This window comes from Oncorhynchus keta, chromosome 14 (assembly GCF_023373465.1).
Source record: "Oncorhynchus keta strain PuntledgeMale-10-30-2019 chromosome 14, Oket_V2, whole genome shotgun sequence".
Lineage (NCBI taxonomy): Eukaryota > Metazoa > Chordata > Actinopteri > Salmoniformes > Salmonidae > Oncorhynchus > Oncorhynchus keta.
In genome coordinates, this window is record NC_068434.1 from 65,049,641 (window position 1) to 65,064,673 (window position 15,033).

The 15,033-nt window shown below is 43.0% G+C and overlaps 2 protein-coding genes across 8 annotated transcripts; one reads left to right on the plus strand and one right to left on the minus strand.

Annotated features, from left to right (window-relative positions):
- The first annotated feature begins 144 nt into the window (after positions 1-144).
- Positions 145-4,811, plus strand: LOC118393796 (eukaryotic translation initiation factor 3 subunit J-A-like). Its single transcript, XM_035786868.2, has 8 exons — positions 145-310; positions 457-548; positions 1,897-1,948; positions 2,184-2,275; positions 2,356-2,461; positions 2,632-2,808; positions 3,059-3,132; positions 3,392-4,811. The coding sequence occupies exons 1-8, from the start codon at positions 289-291 to the stop codon at positions 3,521-3,523; spliced, it is 747 nt and encodes a 248-aa protein (XP_035642761.1). The 5' UTR covers positions 145-288; the 3' UTR covers positions 3,524-4,811.
- Positions 4,812-6,597: 1,786 nt separating this feature from the next.
- cilp (cartilage intermediate layer protein, nucleotide pyrophosphohydrolase) lies at positions 6,598-14,812 on the minus strand. Of its 7 annotated transcripts, none has more exons than XM_035786870.2 (9): positions 14,656-14,812; positions 13,393-13,443; positions 12,802-12,916; positions 10,895-11,164; positions 10,529-10,726; positions 10,043-10,357; positions 9,841-9,949; positions 9,572-9,729; positions 6,598-9,391 (listed from the first exon to the last, which is right to left on the minus strand). In XM_035786870.2, exons 3-9 carry the CDS (start codon positions 12,860-12,862, stop codon positions 7,041-7,043), a joined length of 3,462 nt encoding a protein of 1,153 aa, XP_035642763.2. In that variant the 5' UTR covers positions 12,863-12,916; positions 13,393-13,443; positions 14,656-14,812; the 3' UTR covers positions 6,598-7,040. The 7 variants fall into 7 exon arrangements, with proteins under 7 accessions (XP_035642763.2, XP_035642764.2, XP_035642762.2 ...); XM_035786871.2 differs by having other exon boundaries at positions 12,802-12,961; XM_035786869.2 differs by having other exon boundaries at positions 12,802-12,964.
- Positions 14,813-15,033: the final 221 nt, after the last annotated feature.

Consider the following 15,033-nt stretch of genomic DNA (forward strand, 5'->3'; position numbering starts at 1 on the left):
CCTAAGTTTCCTAAACAAATTGGCAGGGTTATGGTGTTGAAATGACAGATTGTGCCTTTAATTAAATATTTTATATTAAAGATTAACATGTAAGATTGAGGTACAGTGCGATTTTTTTACTCAATAAAAGGCATACTCTTCCATGAAGGGGCTTTCCTCTCTTGAAAACAAAAGAAGAGTGCAGTAACTCCTAGCATTACAGAGCGGTAAAGCCTCGTCTACTTTCTCCATCTGCTTTGCCGCTTTCTGTTCAGAGTTCTGTCAAACCCGCACACACACATAGCCAAGATGGCGGATGCCGACGATTGGGGTGAGAACAAAGTTAGAAATGATATAGTGCGACAGCTATATTTTGGGGATTGTGAAAGATGGATAACACTGTGATTGATATTAGCTATCATATCGTTTTGAACGTTCAAGATAACGGTTAGTTACCATTATAATATGTATTTATAGACGCTGACAACTTCGAGCTGGACGTCGCGCCGATCAAAACGGCGGTAGTGCTGGACAAATGGGAAGGCGAAGACGAAGATGAAGATGTGAAGGTAACCAAACAACTAACTAACTAGCTAGCTAGTTACATGATGAAGGACATCTTACACCTGACTTTCAGGTCTTAATTAACCCATTAGTTGAGTCGAACACAACACGCCCTGCTAGTTAGTCTGTGGACATTAGCTGGCTGGCTAGCTAGCCGCCAACTAGCATAGCATTATCCACGTTCTACTAGCTAGTTAGCTAACTGTAACATATATATTAGCTAGCTCGATATTGTACAAGCTGTGAGGCCGCACATGTGAAAACTGTCAGCGATTCTCCTGGTTCGAGCTGAGACACATTATCGGGCACTTGTTTTTGAATTGGTCTACGTTAGCTATGTTTTTTTGACTTGTTAGAAGCTACAGTGTATAATTGTTTTCTGAGTTGGGGAGATTCAATGGTGTAACATTACTGACATGTAACGTTAAATTAACTAGCTAACGTTAGCTACTGAACTAGCTAACGTTAGCTACTGAACTAGCTTTTTAGGTTAGGAGCTAATTTAGCTAGTTAGGTCTGAACTAATGTGTTGACTGGCAAGTTTTAAGATAAACATTAATCATAATCTGACTGCGATTAGTCATTTAAATCCGTTCAAGGCTTTGTTTGTGTTATACATTTAACAGACACTTGAATGTAAACTAGCTGGCTACCGTTAGTTGCCAAGTCATTATTCTGCCCTGATGACATCAGATGATTGAATTGAGCCTTACTACCTCCAACTGACATATGCTACAAGTAAAGTGCATTTTCGAGAATATTCAACAGACTTTTCCCGTTGATTCATTTTCACCATTTGTCTAGAAATTCATCCGAATGTATAGCGTTACTGTGGGATCATTCAGCTGTGGAAAAGGCTAGCAAAGCAGTTTCAATTGTTGACCATAGTTTCTGTGGAATATAGGTAGTGTTCAAGTCGTATGGTGTTTTCATGTTCTCAAAGCAAAACTTCATCAGTACACTGGGCCTACATTTTTTTATTTAAATGTAACATTTATTTAACTAGCCAAGTCAGTTAAAATACAAATTGTGTGACGTTCTGTGTGTTTTTGGATAAGGGCTAGGTACTTGTCTTATCCATCGAGGCCCTAATAAGGGAATATGACACATTTGCCAAATATTGCTTGAAAGGCTTTACATAACCACTTTTTGTGATAATGAGGTGGCTGTGACTGGTTCTGACATGTCTTCTGATGTTTGATAATGCAGTTGGTCTCGTAACCTCAATCTAGTGAATTTCCGAGAAAATTAATTCAAGTCCTACTCTAGACAAGTCCCAGAAACAACCACTTAACTACCCAGTATTATGTAGTCACATCATTTGACTCATTCCTGTCAATTCTCCCTCTGTAGGATAACTGGGATGATGAAGAGGAAGAGAAGAAAGCAGAGGCAAAGAAAGCTGGTGAAGAAATATACAATTTCCAACCAATGATTTGAGAAAGTAGTGGCTGCAGCCTGTTGTAATATGCACATACCTGTATATATTTTTGTGAAAATATCACAAAAATGTTCCTGCATCTTACTGGCTGCCTTGTCTTTTATTATCAAGTACCTGCTTAAATTATGTATAATTTCAACTTGATTTGATGGTGGTTTTGTTCCAGAGGTTTGCTGTAACATTGTTTTTTTTGTTTCAGAGGCCAAAGTGTCTGAGAAGAAAAAACTGGCCGAAAAAATTAAGGAGAAAGAAAACCGGCTAAGGAAAAAGCAACAAGAGCTAAAAAAGAAAGTGAGTTTTGGAAATTTTGGCTTAACTTTACAGATCTGAATATTTTCTCTCTTATACCTTTACTCTTTTCTTGTTGATAGTTGGAGGAGGAGGAAGAGCTTACACCCGAACAACAGCTAGCAGAAAAGTTGAAAGTCCAGAAGATGCAGGAGGAAGCTGACTTGGAGCTGGCAAAAGAGGCTTTTGGTAAGATCCTTGGAGTATCCTGTCAGGTTTAACCCAGATATCAAGGATGTAATTTTCCCAGATGTTTTTAATGTTTCCCTGATACATGAAACATACATTTTAATGTGTACCCACTAGCCAGCCATACTGTTATTGTGTGTTCTCATTAGTTTTTGTCCTTGTCATTTCAGGAATGTCAGGGGGTAGTACCACAAACAATGTTTCTGGAATTGATGCCATGTGCCCATCTTCTAAAGAGGACTTCACAGAGTTTGAAAAGCTGCTGAAAGTGAAAATATTACAGTATGAAAAATCAGTGCATTATTCAAGCTTCTTGGAGTCACTGTTTCGGGAGCTCTGTATTTCATGTGAGTTCAACATCCTACGTGTGGTACATTATTTATTATTCAGTGTGTTTTAGTTTTGTGCACCTAACTTATTACTTTAAAACAAATGCCAAACCACATGTTATAAATCTCATGTTGAGATAAGTGTATATATACATAAGCCATTCAATAATGGTTTGACTTGACATATTTGGAGTTCACTAACGTTCAGGCTCAACCGTTGTTATAACGTATTAACTTGTCTAAACTAAATGTCCTGTTTTCTACACAGTGGAAGTTGAAGACTTAAAGAAAATCAGCTCTTCCCTGACAGTGCTACTTAATGAAAAACAGAAGCAAGAAAAGGTAAGTTTTTTTTTTCTTATTCATGGTCAACAAAAATGATGTCATCCTTCTAGAGTTTTCTTCATGAATTGTAGATCTCTTTACGGTCAGTGGAGGGAGCCCTCTACCAGTACATCCAGATTGCTTTTCATTGGTCTCAGCTCAAGGAACTAACTTACACCCTGGTTGCGCCATTTACATGAATATTCACTCAATTCACTTTGAAGAACACTGAGTGTTTATTTGCAGAAATGGTTTAAGTTTAGTTTTGGTTCCACAGGCAATCAAAGGCAAAAAGAAGAAGAAAGGAGTTGTACTTGGTGGTGGTATGAAAGCCAAGGGGAAAGATGACCTTGCAGACTATGGAGAATTCGATGGTGGCTACACCCAAGACTATGATGACTTCATGTGACGACGGCTATATCCCCACTGCCTTTTCACCCTTTAACCCTCAGAAATGCAGCTGTACTTCTCATGCTATCCAGTGTCATCCTGGAAAAACCTGAACAATGTGTCGCCCTTTCATTTTGCTTCAATGATCCGAGGGACTATACAGGGAGCATCCAGTACCAACACTTCTGTTAATACATAATGAAATTGCCTTTTCTCTCATTCAGCCTCCAAACTTCACAAAGATACAAAACACAGTGAAAAATACTTTACATGCTGTATGTGATTTGTAGAGCACATTTTTTATTTAGAGAAATTATATGCTCATGTCAAATTCTAGTTGCTACTGCAGTGACATCTAAACAAATTAGGTTCTATGCAAATAATTTCACCCAGAATGTCTATAAATATTATAGATATTTCACTTTACCTGTCGATGGGTTTCTTACAGGAAAGTATATAGTATCTATAACGGTTGCCAAATACACATGTTATCTTTATCCATCAAAAGTGTCATTGTTCGTGCTTTGAAACTGACACTACATGTTTAGTAGTTTGAAATTTTACAGGGGGCTTATGCATTCACTGTAAAAATGGATTTTCAAGTGTAATGCATTTTAGTTGGGCACTGTCCAGATTTTCATACCATCATACTGGTCCTGAATGCACAAAACACATTTAAGCAGCAGGGATTTATCCAGGAGGAACTTGATTGTCTCTGCTGTAACCAAGAAGCTTGATCTTGCAAGCGAACCACTTATCTAGTGAGTTAGTAAACTCAATGCATAGCTGGAGATAATTTATTTGGCATGTCTAAGATGGTTCTAAGCAGTTGTATTGAAAATCAAACTGTTTCAAACTTATATGGTATACAGCCCAAGCCTAATTAATTTTGCGATAGATGTGACCAAACCTCATGGCCATCCTCTGGATACATCTGTGGAATATCCTTGAACAGTTGAAGCAAGAGGGATTTTAGGTATTTTTTTTGTGCATGACGAATGAAATTTGCTCATCAATTGTTACTAATGCAGATATAATTGTGATCTAGCAAATTCACACAACTGGTCTCCTTAACATTGCTTCTGCAGGCTTGTATCAAGTGAGACAAGGAGGGGGATTATGGGCTGACCTTATTGTCTTCATAATGGTAGAAAGGGACGTGTTTATTCCTATTTTCTAACATTTGATAGTTTTCAAATTGTTAAGGAAATTGGATGTGGTGTACAATATACTGTAAAAGATGACCAGCTCTTCAGTGTTTTATATGCATCTAATTTAATAAAATCACTGGTCGAAAGGATAAATTATCCAATTTCTCTACTTTTTTTTATTAACCTGAGTTCACTGACAGTTGTGTTATGGCTTGAGTAGATTAGAAGTAGCTTGTCCGCAGTGTGCGCTTTATTTACAATGTCAGCTACAGTTGTAGTTGGAAGTTTACATACACCTTAGCCAAATACATTAACTCAGTTTTTCACAATTCCTGACATTTAATCCTAGTAAACATTCCCTGTTTTAGGTCAGTTAGGGTCACCACTTTATTTTAAGAATGTTAAGTGTCAGAATAATAGTAGAGCGACTGATTTATTTCAGCTTTTATTTCTTTCATCACATTCCCAGTGGGTCAGAAGTTCACATACACTCAATTAGTATTTGGTAGCATTGCCTTTAAATTTAACTTGGGTCAAATATTTTGGGTAGCCTTCCACAAGCTTCCCACAATAAGTTGGATGAATTTTGGCCCATTCCTCCTGACAGCTGGTGAAACTGATTCCGGTTTGTAGGCCTTGTTCGCACATGCTTTTTCAGTTCTGCCCACAAATCTTCTATAGGATTGAGGTCAGGGCTCTGTGATGGCCGCTCCAGTACCTTGACGTTGTTGTCTTTAAGCCATTTTGCCACAACTTTGGAAGTATGCTTGGGGTCATTGTCCATTTGGAAGACCCATTTGTGACCAGTCTTTAACTTTAACTGATGTCTTGAGATGTTGCTTCAATATATCCACATAATTTTCCCTCATGATGCCATGTATTTTATGAAGTGCACCAGTCCCTCCTGCAGCAAAGCAACCCCACAACATGATGCTGCCACCACCGTGCTTCACGGTTGGGATGGTGTTCTTCGTCTTGCAAGCCTCCCTTGTTCCTCCAAACATAACAATGGTCATTATGGCCAAACAGTTATATTTTTGTTTCATCAGACCAGAGGACATTTCTCCAAAAACTACAGTCGTTGTCCCCATGTGCAGTTGCAAACCATAGTTGTGGCTTTTTTATGCCAGTTTTGGAGCAGTGGCTTCTCCCTTGCTGAGCGGCCTTTCAGGTTGTCGATATAGGACTTGTTTTACTGTGGATATAGATACTTTTGTACCTGTTTCCTCCAGCATCTTCACAAGGTCCTTTGCTGCTGTTCTGGGATTGATTTGCATGATTTGCACTTTTCTCACCAAAGTACGTTCATCTCTAAGAGACAGAACGGATCTCCTTCCCGAGCGGTATGACGGCTGCGTGTACCCATGGTGTTTATACTTGAGTACTATTGTGTGTGCAGATGAAAGTGGACCCTTCAGGTGTTTGGAAATTGCTCCCAAGGATGAACCAGACTTTTTTTCTGAGGTCTTGGCTGATTTCTTTTGATTTTCCCATGATATCAAGCAAAGAGTCACTGAGTTTGAAGGTAAGCCTTGAAATGCATCCACAGGTACACCTCCAATTGACTCATAATGTCAATTAGCCTATCAGAAGCTTATAAAGCCATGACATAATTTTCTGGAATTTTCCAAGCTGTTTAAAGGCACAGTCAACTTTAGTGTATGTAAACTTCTGACCCACTGGAATTGTGATAGAGTGAGTTCGAACTGAAATACTCTGTATGTAAACAATTGTTGGAAAAATTACTTATGTCATGCACAAAGTAGATATCCTAAACGACTTTCCAAGACTATAGTTTGTTAACAATAAATGTATGGAGTGGTTGAAAAACATGTTTTAATTACTCCAACCTAAGTGTATGTAAACTTCCAACTTCAACTGTATGTTGTGAATGTGAGCCAACAAAGATTTGTCTAAGTTTAAGTGAATCAGCAATCCAACATGTTCTAGGGTTGTTCTTGTTTTATTTGGGGCGTGGTGTCTTAATCACTGGTTACAATCTTGAATGGCATGTGTAATAAATATCCCATTATTTACAATTTCAAGTAGTAAATATTCATCACAGTACAGGTGAAGAAAATACAATATTTGCAGTTAAAATCTCCACCAATTGTTCCCTGGGAGATACCTGTGTTATAGATAACCATAAATTCATAACTGAACAAATATTTTGTTATGGGCCTTACTCACAATCAAAAAACATAGTTCAATAACAAATCAAATGTTATTCAAACAGTACATAATGAAGACAAAAAACTTGGGTATCTTTACTGAAGGGATAAAATATACATTTGAATCCCATCACCAATACCCACTTTCTTTATTAATTTGCCAACATGTCTAATGTGATTGTGATGTGGAGACCCTGATCTGTAGTGCTGTGCTTTAGCCTGTAGTGCGTGTGGCAGTGGGATTCCGAGTACTGCGCCTACGGCTGTTGCGAAGTGCGTTGGCTCCTGCTCTCTGCTTCCTGCCTCGGCCATCCCTCACTGCCCTCGCCGGGGACTGCCCGGGGGAGTTCTGCAGAGCCTGGAACACGCTTTGACGTGTCACCTCACGGTTGCCACAGGTAAAGGTAAGTGCCACTCCCTCGTTGCTCTTCATGACACGGGAAGTACCATCAGAGGTGCCATCAAAGCAGCGTCCCAGTGCTATCTCTTTGGCAGTGCGGGGGTCCTGGTCTGTCACTGTGTAGATGCCATAGTTGTGGCCCAGAGGGTCCAGTGGTGCCAGCATTGTGAACTCATTGGTGTCGTTGTTGACGGCTAGAGGCAGGTGATTAACCAGGTACTCTTGAAGCATGGAGTTAACATTGTCCCTCTTACAGCTGCCCTGAGGGATCACCTTCACCAGAGTGCGGTCCACTCGGTCCTGGTCATAGAGCATGCCGCTGCACTTGAACTCCAGACACACAGCAGAGATGGTGGACTGGTCCATGTCGCGGATGCTGCGGGTGTCGCGGAGGCCATACAGTTGGCCAACGGTCTTGGGGTGAGTGCCGCCCTGGTTTCGGGAGCGTATGTTGATCTCATGGGGACCATTGATCTTGACCTTGACATAGCAGGCTCGGTACTCCATGGGCTTGGGCCACCAGCTCAGGTAGTCTTCTGTCCAGCTCATAGGATCGTCTTCGTTGAAAGGCACTGTGTTGTAGTCATAGCGATCTCCCTCCACTCTGGTGAAGCGGAAGTGGCCTGCAGTAAATGGGGCTTCCTCACACTCTTTCAGTTGGTCAAATGAGTACACAGGTCCGTTGAGCTCTTCAGCTGTGTTTGGGCTGGGCTTGGCCACATTGATGCTGAAGGCTGTCTTCTTTAACCTGGGGTCATTGTGGTCTGACCGTCTGTAGTTCAGCTTGCCCAGGTACGGCTGAGGGACTCCAATGATGTTGGGGTTAAACTTGGGAGCAGATGGGACTGCCTCGAGTTCTTCTCCTCCCATGTTGGCCATGACGTGGGCAGAATATGCGTCAGGTTTCTGGTCGTCGCAGAAGGCAGGCAGACAGGCACCATTGGAGCCAGTGATGACGCTGTCAAAGCGTCCCCAGGCACGAGGGTTGGAGGAGTAACCTGCAGTCGGCTCCATGTTGATCAGGGTCACCACCACTCCCTCTACCTGCTCACTGGGCATGAAGCGATCGCTGCGGAAGCTTCGCACCTTGATGTAACATCTCCTGTTTTCTGGGACGTCCAGGTTAAACAGCCTCCTCTCTCTGATCTCCATGTTCCCAATGAGGAAGGTCCTCTCTTCCCTTTTACCACGTTGCTTCTTCTCCATCTGGAAGCTCCCCTCCTCCTCCCACATGCCTGTGTCAGGGTTCAAGGACCACAGCTTCATGGTGTCCAGGTGCTCGGGCATTTTCACCTGTGTTGAATCCATTTTCACCTTCACCTCTCCGGCGTTCAGTGGTTCTCCGGCCTCCTCGTCCCTGAAGTCAACTGAGAACATACCGTATGTTCTCAGGGGCAAGGTGTCACCCTCATCTCCTATGAAGTTGAGGTCACTCTGTGCGGCTGCTGCTGTGGATACGTCTCTAGCATCCAGAAAAGTGATGCTAGCCTTCACATTACCCACAAATACTTCTCCACTCTGCTTGTAGAAGGAGTTGGGTGGGATCTGGATCTCAGCAATAGGATCCTGGCCCTCCACCTCTCCCAGCTGAAGAGTGTTGAGCTCTGTTGATCTGATGGTCACTGGTTCCTTCTTCCTCAAAAGCTTGATCTCATGGTAGACGGCGCCCCCTTTGGTGTTGAATGGAAGAACCTTGGTGGTGTTGATGAACTTATCCATGTTGTCCACAAAGGTCATCACCAGCCTCTCAGTGTCATGGGGGACCTGGATGGAGAAGGTGCCTTTGTAGCCTGTGCGGCTGACTCTGGCTCCATTGATGTAGACGTGACCAAATCTCATGGGCTCCCCAGTGTCTGCGGCCACAGCCCGCCCACGCACAATGACTTTGGTCTCCACACACTTCTGGCAGCCACATTCGGTCACCACCATGGTGGGGAGCTCATAGCCCTGGCATTTCAGTTGTTTCTCCTCCATCTTTGCCACCCCACAGCAGTATGCTACGGAGTCTTTGCACCTGATTCCATTGTCCAGCTGTCCTGCACAAGTCCCTGAGTGGCACTTTCCTACATCGTAATAGAGTGAGTCGGAGCTGTTTTGATGGCAGTCATGAGGTAAGCGAATAAGGTAGGATTTGGGTTTTGGGTTACATGAAGGTTGATCTTTACCTGTGAGAAGAAAGGGGTAGAAAACAGACCAACACATGAAAAGATTTACAATCAATTATTTTATGAGAAAATCAATACCCTTTCATTCTCCCTCTGATCATTGACTGATGTCATGCTAATGGCTGTTCACATAGTAAATATGAATGTGTGAATATCAACCGTGGTGCTTTGTGATCAGACCTAAGACTGTGACTACGGCTGGTTTGGACTTGATGGCCCCAGCCTGGTTGCTGGCCCTGCAGTAGTACTCCCCAGTCTGCTCCATGCTCAGGTTTCTTAAGACCAGCGTGCTGTCATAGTTCAGCTGCTTCCTGTCCAGCAGGCTGCCGTTGTGAAACCTACCGAGTCACAGATGACTGTTGAACACTATACCCAGCCAATACGGTTGGATTTTGATATGATAAATATATAACATTTTCCAAGCTGTCATTACAGATCCATTGGCTTACCACTGGTAATCTTCTGGCTCTGGTAATCCACCCACTTTGCAGCAGAGAGCAGCTGTCTGGCCCTCTCTTCTGGCCTTGTTCTCAGGGTTCTTCACCACATGGAGCTTCTCTGAGGGATCACATTACAGTGTCTGAGACCACTGTAAAACAGAGAAATGTAACAATGACAGCTTTCATTCTTTTTTGTGTGTGGCCATTTTACCTGCTCTATTCAGCATGATACTGAGGACAGAGGTGCGTTCGGTGCTGTGGGGCACGATGACAGTGTGAGGGGCGTGATTCCGCAGCTGGACGGTCAGTGTGGCGTTGCCGTCGGGACAGATCCCTGGGATGCGAAAGTGTCCATTGTGGTCGGTGATGGTGAGGAGTTTGGAGCTGGGGCCGAAGCGGAGGATGGTGGCCCCTGGGGCAGGGAGACCTCCAGCACTGCGGACAGAGCCCAGTACAGTGTGGTCCTGACACATACAGGTGTCACACTCTGCATTCACCCTACCCATCTCACAGTGCAGTGTGCAACCTGGAACAGCAGCAGCAACACAGTTTAACATGTCAGACAGTGCCTTTGTACATTGGTTTAGCTATGACCATTTCTAGAATAAAATGCAAATGGTATGCAAATAGTACTGTGACATTACAGAGGTTTCTATCATATTTAATATCTGTAATGGAGATGTTGATAGCGACTCACCAGTCCCAGGGCATTCAGGTCCTTTGCAGGCTCTACCCTCCACTGTAGGTCCGCTGCACTGCTCATCCAACTGCTTAGGCTGGGACTGGCATTTCCTGGAGCGCACCTGCATTGCCACCAGACCACACTTGGCAGAGCAATGACTCCAGTCTGACCAAGGACCCCAGGCATCCTGTATGCCTTCTGACCCAGTATTGCCTGATTGAAAATAGGTTTTCACTCCATTACAAAAGACAGATATAATTGCAGTAGCTAGAAATATTGCTTGGAGGATAAATGATGGCTTTCACTATTATAGAACAGTTTTATTTGACATAATAAAGTAGCTACTTCTCAACTGTATTAAAGTAAGGCTCCCAGCCACACCTTTGGGGCACAGGAAGCGCACAGCGTAGTTGGAGCAGTTGCGGCCAGGGGCCTGCTCAGCGTTGGCGCACCAGAAGCCCAGGGTAGGGTCTGCATGAGTCTTCTCCCCTGTGTTGCGAGCGGAGATCCAGTCCGTGGTGCGAGCCTCCAGAGCCCGGGGGGCGTCACACACCCGCGCACGGTAGTAGAAACGGATAGCATCCAACTGCTCATAGTCTCCTCGACCTCCAGGGTGGTCCACATTGAACCAAGTGGTCCACTCATAGTTATCTGGACACAGAATGTCGCACAATGAATACTACTTCAGAATGTTACAGTGTTTCCTCTTTGGCCATAAAACAATGGCATTACATTTTTTTTAGCTCTTTTCTCTGCTGCTGTAAACATAACTGGTGCCATTGGGCTGTAGTTCTGAACGTTATAGTTCTTCATACCATATTGTTACATAGACATTAACCAGACTTAAAGGCACAATCCGGACTTAAAGCCACAGTCGTGACAATTGTGTAAAGAGGTGTATTTTGGGATGTTAAATGTTTCCTTCAGAGTGGTACACTGCAGGGTTGTTTTGTCTCGCAACTCTCAAACTGTCTCTCCTCCATGTTCCTGTAAAACATCACACACACCTCATGATGACTCATGATTGACCTGTTGTGACATCACTGACCAATGCCTTAATGCTGACCAGACTGGCCAAACCTCGGACCAGACAGACCAGACCTCTGGCTATTTCTTCCCAGAGTAGTCTGACCACCCGGAAAGCAATGGGAATGAATCTGTATCTTTCAAATCGTTCAACTATACTCTGAGTCATGGAACAGAATATTCAGAGTTTGACTTTAACTTCATGTTGTTCCACACTAATCTCTTTCTGGTGATTTGCCCTGTGTACTTTGGAAATAAAATGAATTGCTCGACATGAAGCTGCCAATAGCATTTCAAAGTGGTCGAGGAAATATGTTGTGGACCAACAGTGAAAAGGCTACAAGAGTTTATTTATTGTCCATTCATCGTTACTCTCAGCTGCAAACAATCAACTGCTTTGTACTGTAATGTCACTGAAACCAAGAGATTGATACTCATTATTCATTCTGCTTGCTGTGTAATTTGACATTTGTAGTGTACAGTGTTACATAATGCATATTTGGACTTTTCCCAGACCATTACATTTACAGTACCCACCAAACGCTATAATCGTTCACATTGTTCACATTGGGGCTCAGTATAAGCATGCTACTGGCACGTACTTGTGTGGCCAATTGCAGACAGGTGTTTCCTTAGCCTGGTGCTTATACATATCCCGCCTACTTAAGGTTGTAGAGCAGAATCAGTAATGGGGACATGTAACAATATGCCTCTGTTTACTAACGGTTTGGGAGAATAAGGAGCACAGGCTTCTGCAGAGTCAGAAGATCACCAGGCTGCTGTCTATGTCCAAAGGAGACCTCTGACTTCTCAAATTCACATTAGATAATACACTCAACTTTATAATGAAATGATCAATGATAATCGAATTTCCACATACAGGATATCATCCTGGTTTACGTTTTGACACATGTTGGAAAAAATGTACAAGTTTTCCAGTTGAAATAATAGTTACAATTCCCAAGCTGTGGCTTGTGAATGAATTATGGAGTTACAACTCCCAAACCGAGCTGTGTGTGTGTGTGTGTGTGTGTGTGTGTGTGTGTGTGTGTGTGTGTGTGTGTGTGTGTGTGTGTGTGTGTGTGTGTGTGTGTGTGTGTGTGTGTGTGTGTGTGTGTGTGTGTGTGTGTGTGTGTGTGTGTGTGTGTGTGTGTGTGTGTGTGTGTGTGTGTTAGGGATGTGTGTGTGTACATGTTAGGGGTGTGTGTGTGTGTTGGGTATAGTAAGGAAAATGTAAATAGTAACTGCTAATGAAGACCAACCTTGTGCCGTAGTGGTGACTCCCAGAGCTAGGAGGAGAGCCCATGTTGATAGGCAGCACATCCTGGCACTCTGCTGTTGCCTCTGACCTGTGACCTCTGACCTTGTGGTAATGACCTTCACACCCCAAGAACAACAACACAAAGAATATTCCTCCAGCAACTACTGTAGAGGGAAAATGTAAATACTTATCCAGAATCATTGCTGGTAGATTATCGCAAACAAAAACAGTAAAGTGTAACTTTGTGTTCCATAGTATTAAATGAAATGCTTTTATTTTCTATTGCATATGATTCCCTGGATGGAATAGTAGAAGAAGCTGGAGGGAGGAGCTATAAGAGGATGGGCTCATTATAATGGCTGGAATGGAATAAATGGAAAGGTATCAAACATATGGAAACTACGTTCCACTCTGTTCCATTAATGACATTCCAGCCATTACAATGAGACAGTCCTCCTATAACTCCTCCCACCAGCCTCCACTGATCTACAACCTGATGACAGTGATTCAATTCATTTTTTCACTGAGGAGAACAACAGTAATTTAAAAACATACAGTATATTGGTGATTAAATGTATTTGTTTTACTTCACCTTTACAACAGGTAGGCCTGTTGAGAACAAGTTCTAATTTACAACTATGACCTGGCCAAGATAAAGCAAAGCAGTGTGACAAAAACAACACAGAGTTACACATGGGATAAACAAACGTACAGTCAGTAACAGAATAGAAAAATCTATGTACAATGTTTACAAATGTAGTAAGGTTAGGGAGGTAAGGCAATAACAATATGGTGATGAGGTAGTTGGGTGTGCTATTTACAGATGGGCTGTGTACAGGTACAGTAATCGGTAAGCTGCTCTGACAGCTGATGCTTAAAGTTAGTGAGGGAGATAGAAGTCTCCAGCTTCAATGATTTTTGCAATTCGTTCCAGTCATTGGCAGCAGAGAACTGGAAGGAAAGGCGGCCAAAGGAGGTGTTGGCTTTGGGAATGACCAGTGAAATATACCTGCTGGAGCGTGTGCTACGGGTGGGTGTTGCTATGGTGACCGGTGAGCTGAGATAAGGCGGGGCTTTTGAATATGTAGCGAGGGTTAGCAGAATGACAGAATGATCAAATAAAACAATATTCACTATTTTTATCCTTCTCACGCTTTGAGGTCTATAGGAGGGACACTAGAGGAGGGTGCAGAATGAAAGAACATTATGGATGTGCAGAAGCCCTCTCAAATGACACATCTGTGCTAGCCATCACTTGGTGTCAAGGGCCAAATAGAAAACACAGACACGCGTATACACACACACACACACACACACACACACACACACACACACACACACACACACACACACACACACACACACACACACACACACACACACACACACACACACACACACACACACACACACACACACACACACACACACACACACACACACACACACACACACACACACACACACACACAAATTATATCCCAAGAAAAGCCACGCACATACTTATTATCATGAACAGGCTACCTCCTTCACAAACACTCATAGCTACACACATACAAGCTGATACCTATTGTCCGTCAATACGTCAAACTGTCTTTCAAGTTCACACAGACTAATGAGAATGTCTTTCAGTATTTTATGAAAAGTCTGAACTCACAAATGTGCATCTTAGAGCAGTTTTATATCATCAATAAAAACCAACACTCAAAGAACAGAAGCTGAACTCGCATTCAGCACCCCCAAATCATCTATAAAAAATCTGTCTGTTGAAAGAACAACGTTAACAGTAAAGTTCAAAGATGGGTCAACAGGGAACGAGAGGGAAAGAGAAGGCGACTATGGATCTCAGTCTTACCCTGTGAGTACCTCTGTATAGTAGTGTTGAGTAGTCTCTCTCCTCCCTGTATGCAGGGTGCTGTGTCTGTGCTGACCGTCCTGCTGCTCTCTCTTATACAGCTCAGTGCAGAGCCCAGGGTTCGGCTCCGTGCTATTCACAGGAAGCCAGCTGAGAGCGTGAAGTTTGGAGACCACAAGTATGACTGAGCCTACTCTCTGCTGCTGCTTCTGGAAAGGTCGGGGGCTTACTGTAACCTTCTGCTGTACCTCTGTGTCTATAGATGAGGATACCCAGGTCTAGACATAGACATAAGGGAGAGTTGACCTCAGTCAGATGGGTCATCATTTTAAGTGGACATGGATCCTAGTTAAAGCTGGAATCCGTTGCCCTTTACAC

What these genes read in the sequence shown, in the direction of transcription:
- LOC118393796 (XM_035786868.2), top strand. Translation starts at nt 289, where the DNA reads ATGGCGGATGCCGACGATTGGG. An exon ending in ACGAAGATGAAGATGTGAAG is followed by an intron (nt 549 to 1,896) that starts GTAACCAAACAA and finishes CTCCCTCTGTAG; the next exon opens with GATAACTGGGATGATGAAGA. An exon ending in AGCAGAGGCAAAGAAAGCTG is followed by an intron (nt 1,949 to 2,183) that starts GTGAAGAAATAT and finishes TTTTTGTTTCAG; the next exon opens with AGGCCAAAGTGTCTGAGAAG.
- cilp (XM_035786874.2), bottom strand. Translation starts at nt 12,862, where the DNA reads ATGTGCTGCCTATCAACATGGGCTCTCCTCCTAGCTCTGGGAGTCACC. An exon ending in TATCATGCTGAATAGAGCAG is followed by an intron (nt 9,950 to 10,042) that starts GTAAAATGGCCA and finishes GTGATCCCTCAG; the next exon opens with AGAAGCTCCATGTGGTGAAG. An exon ending in GAGCCAGAAGATTACCAGTG is followed by an intron (nt 9,730 to 9,840) that starts GTAAGCCAATGG and finishes GTGACTCGGTAG; the next exon opens with GTTTCACAACGGCAGCCTGC.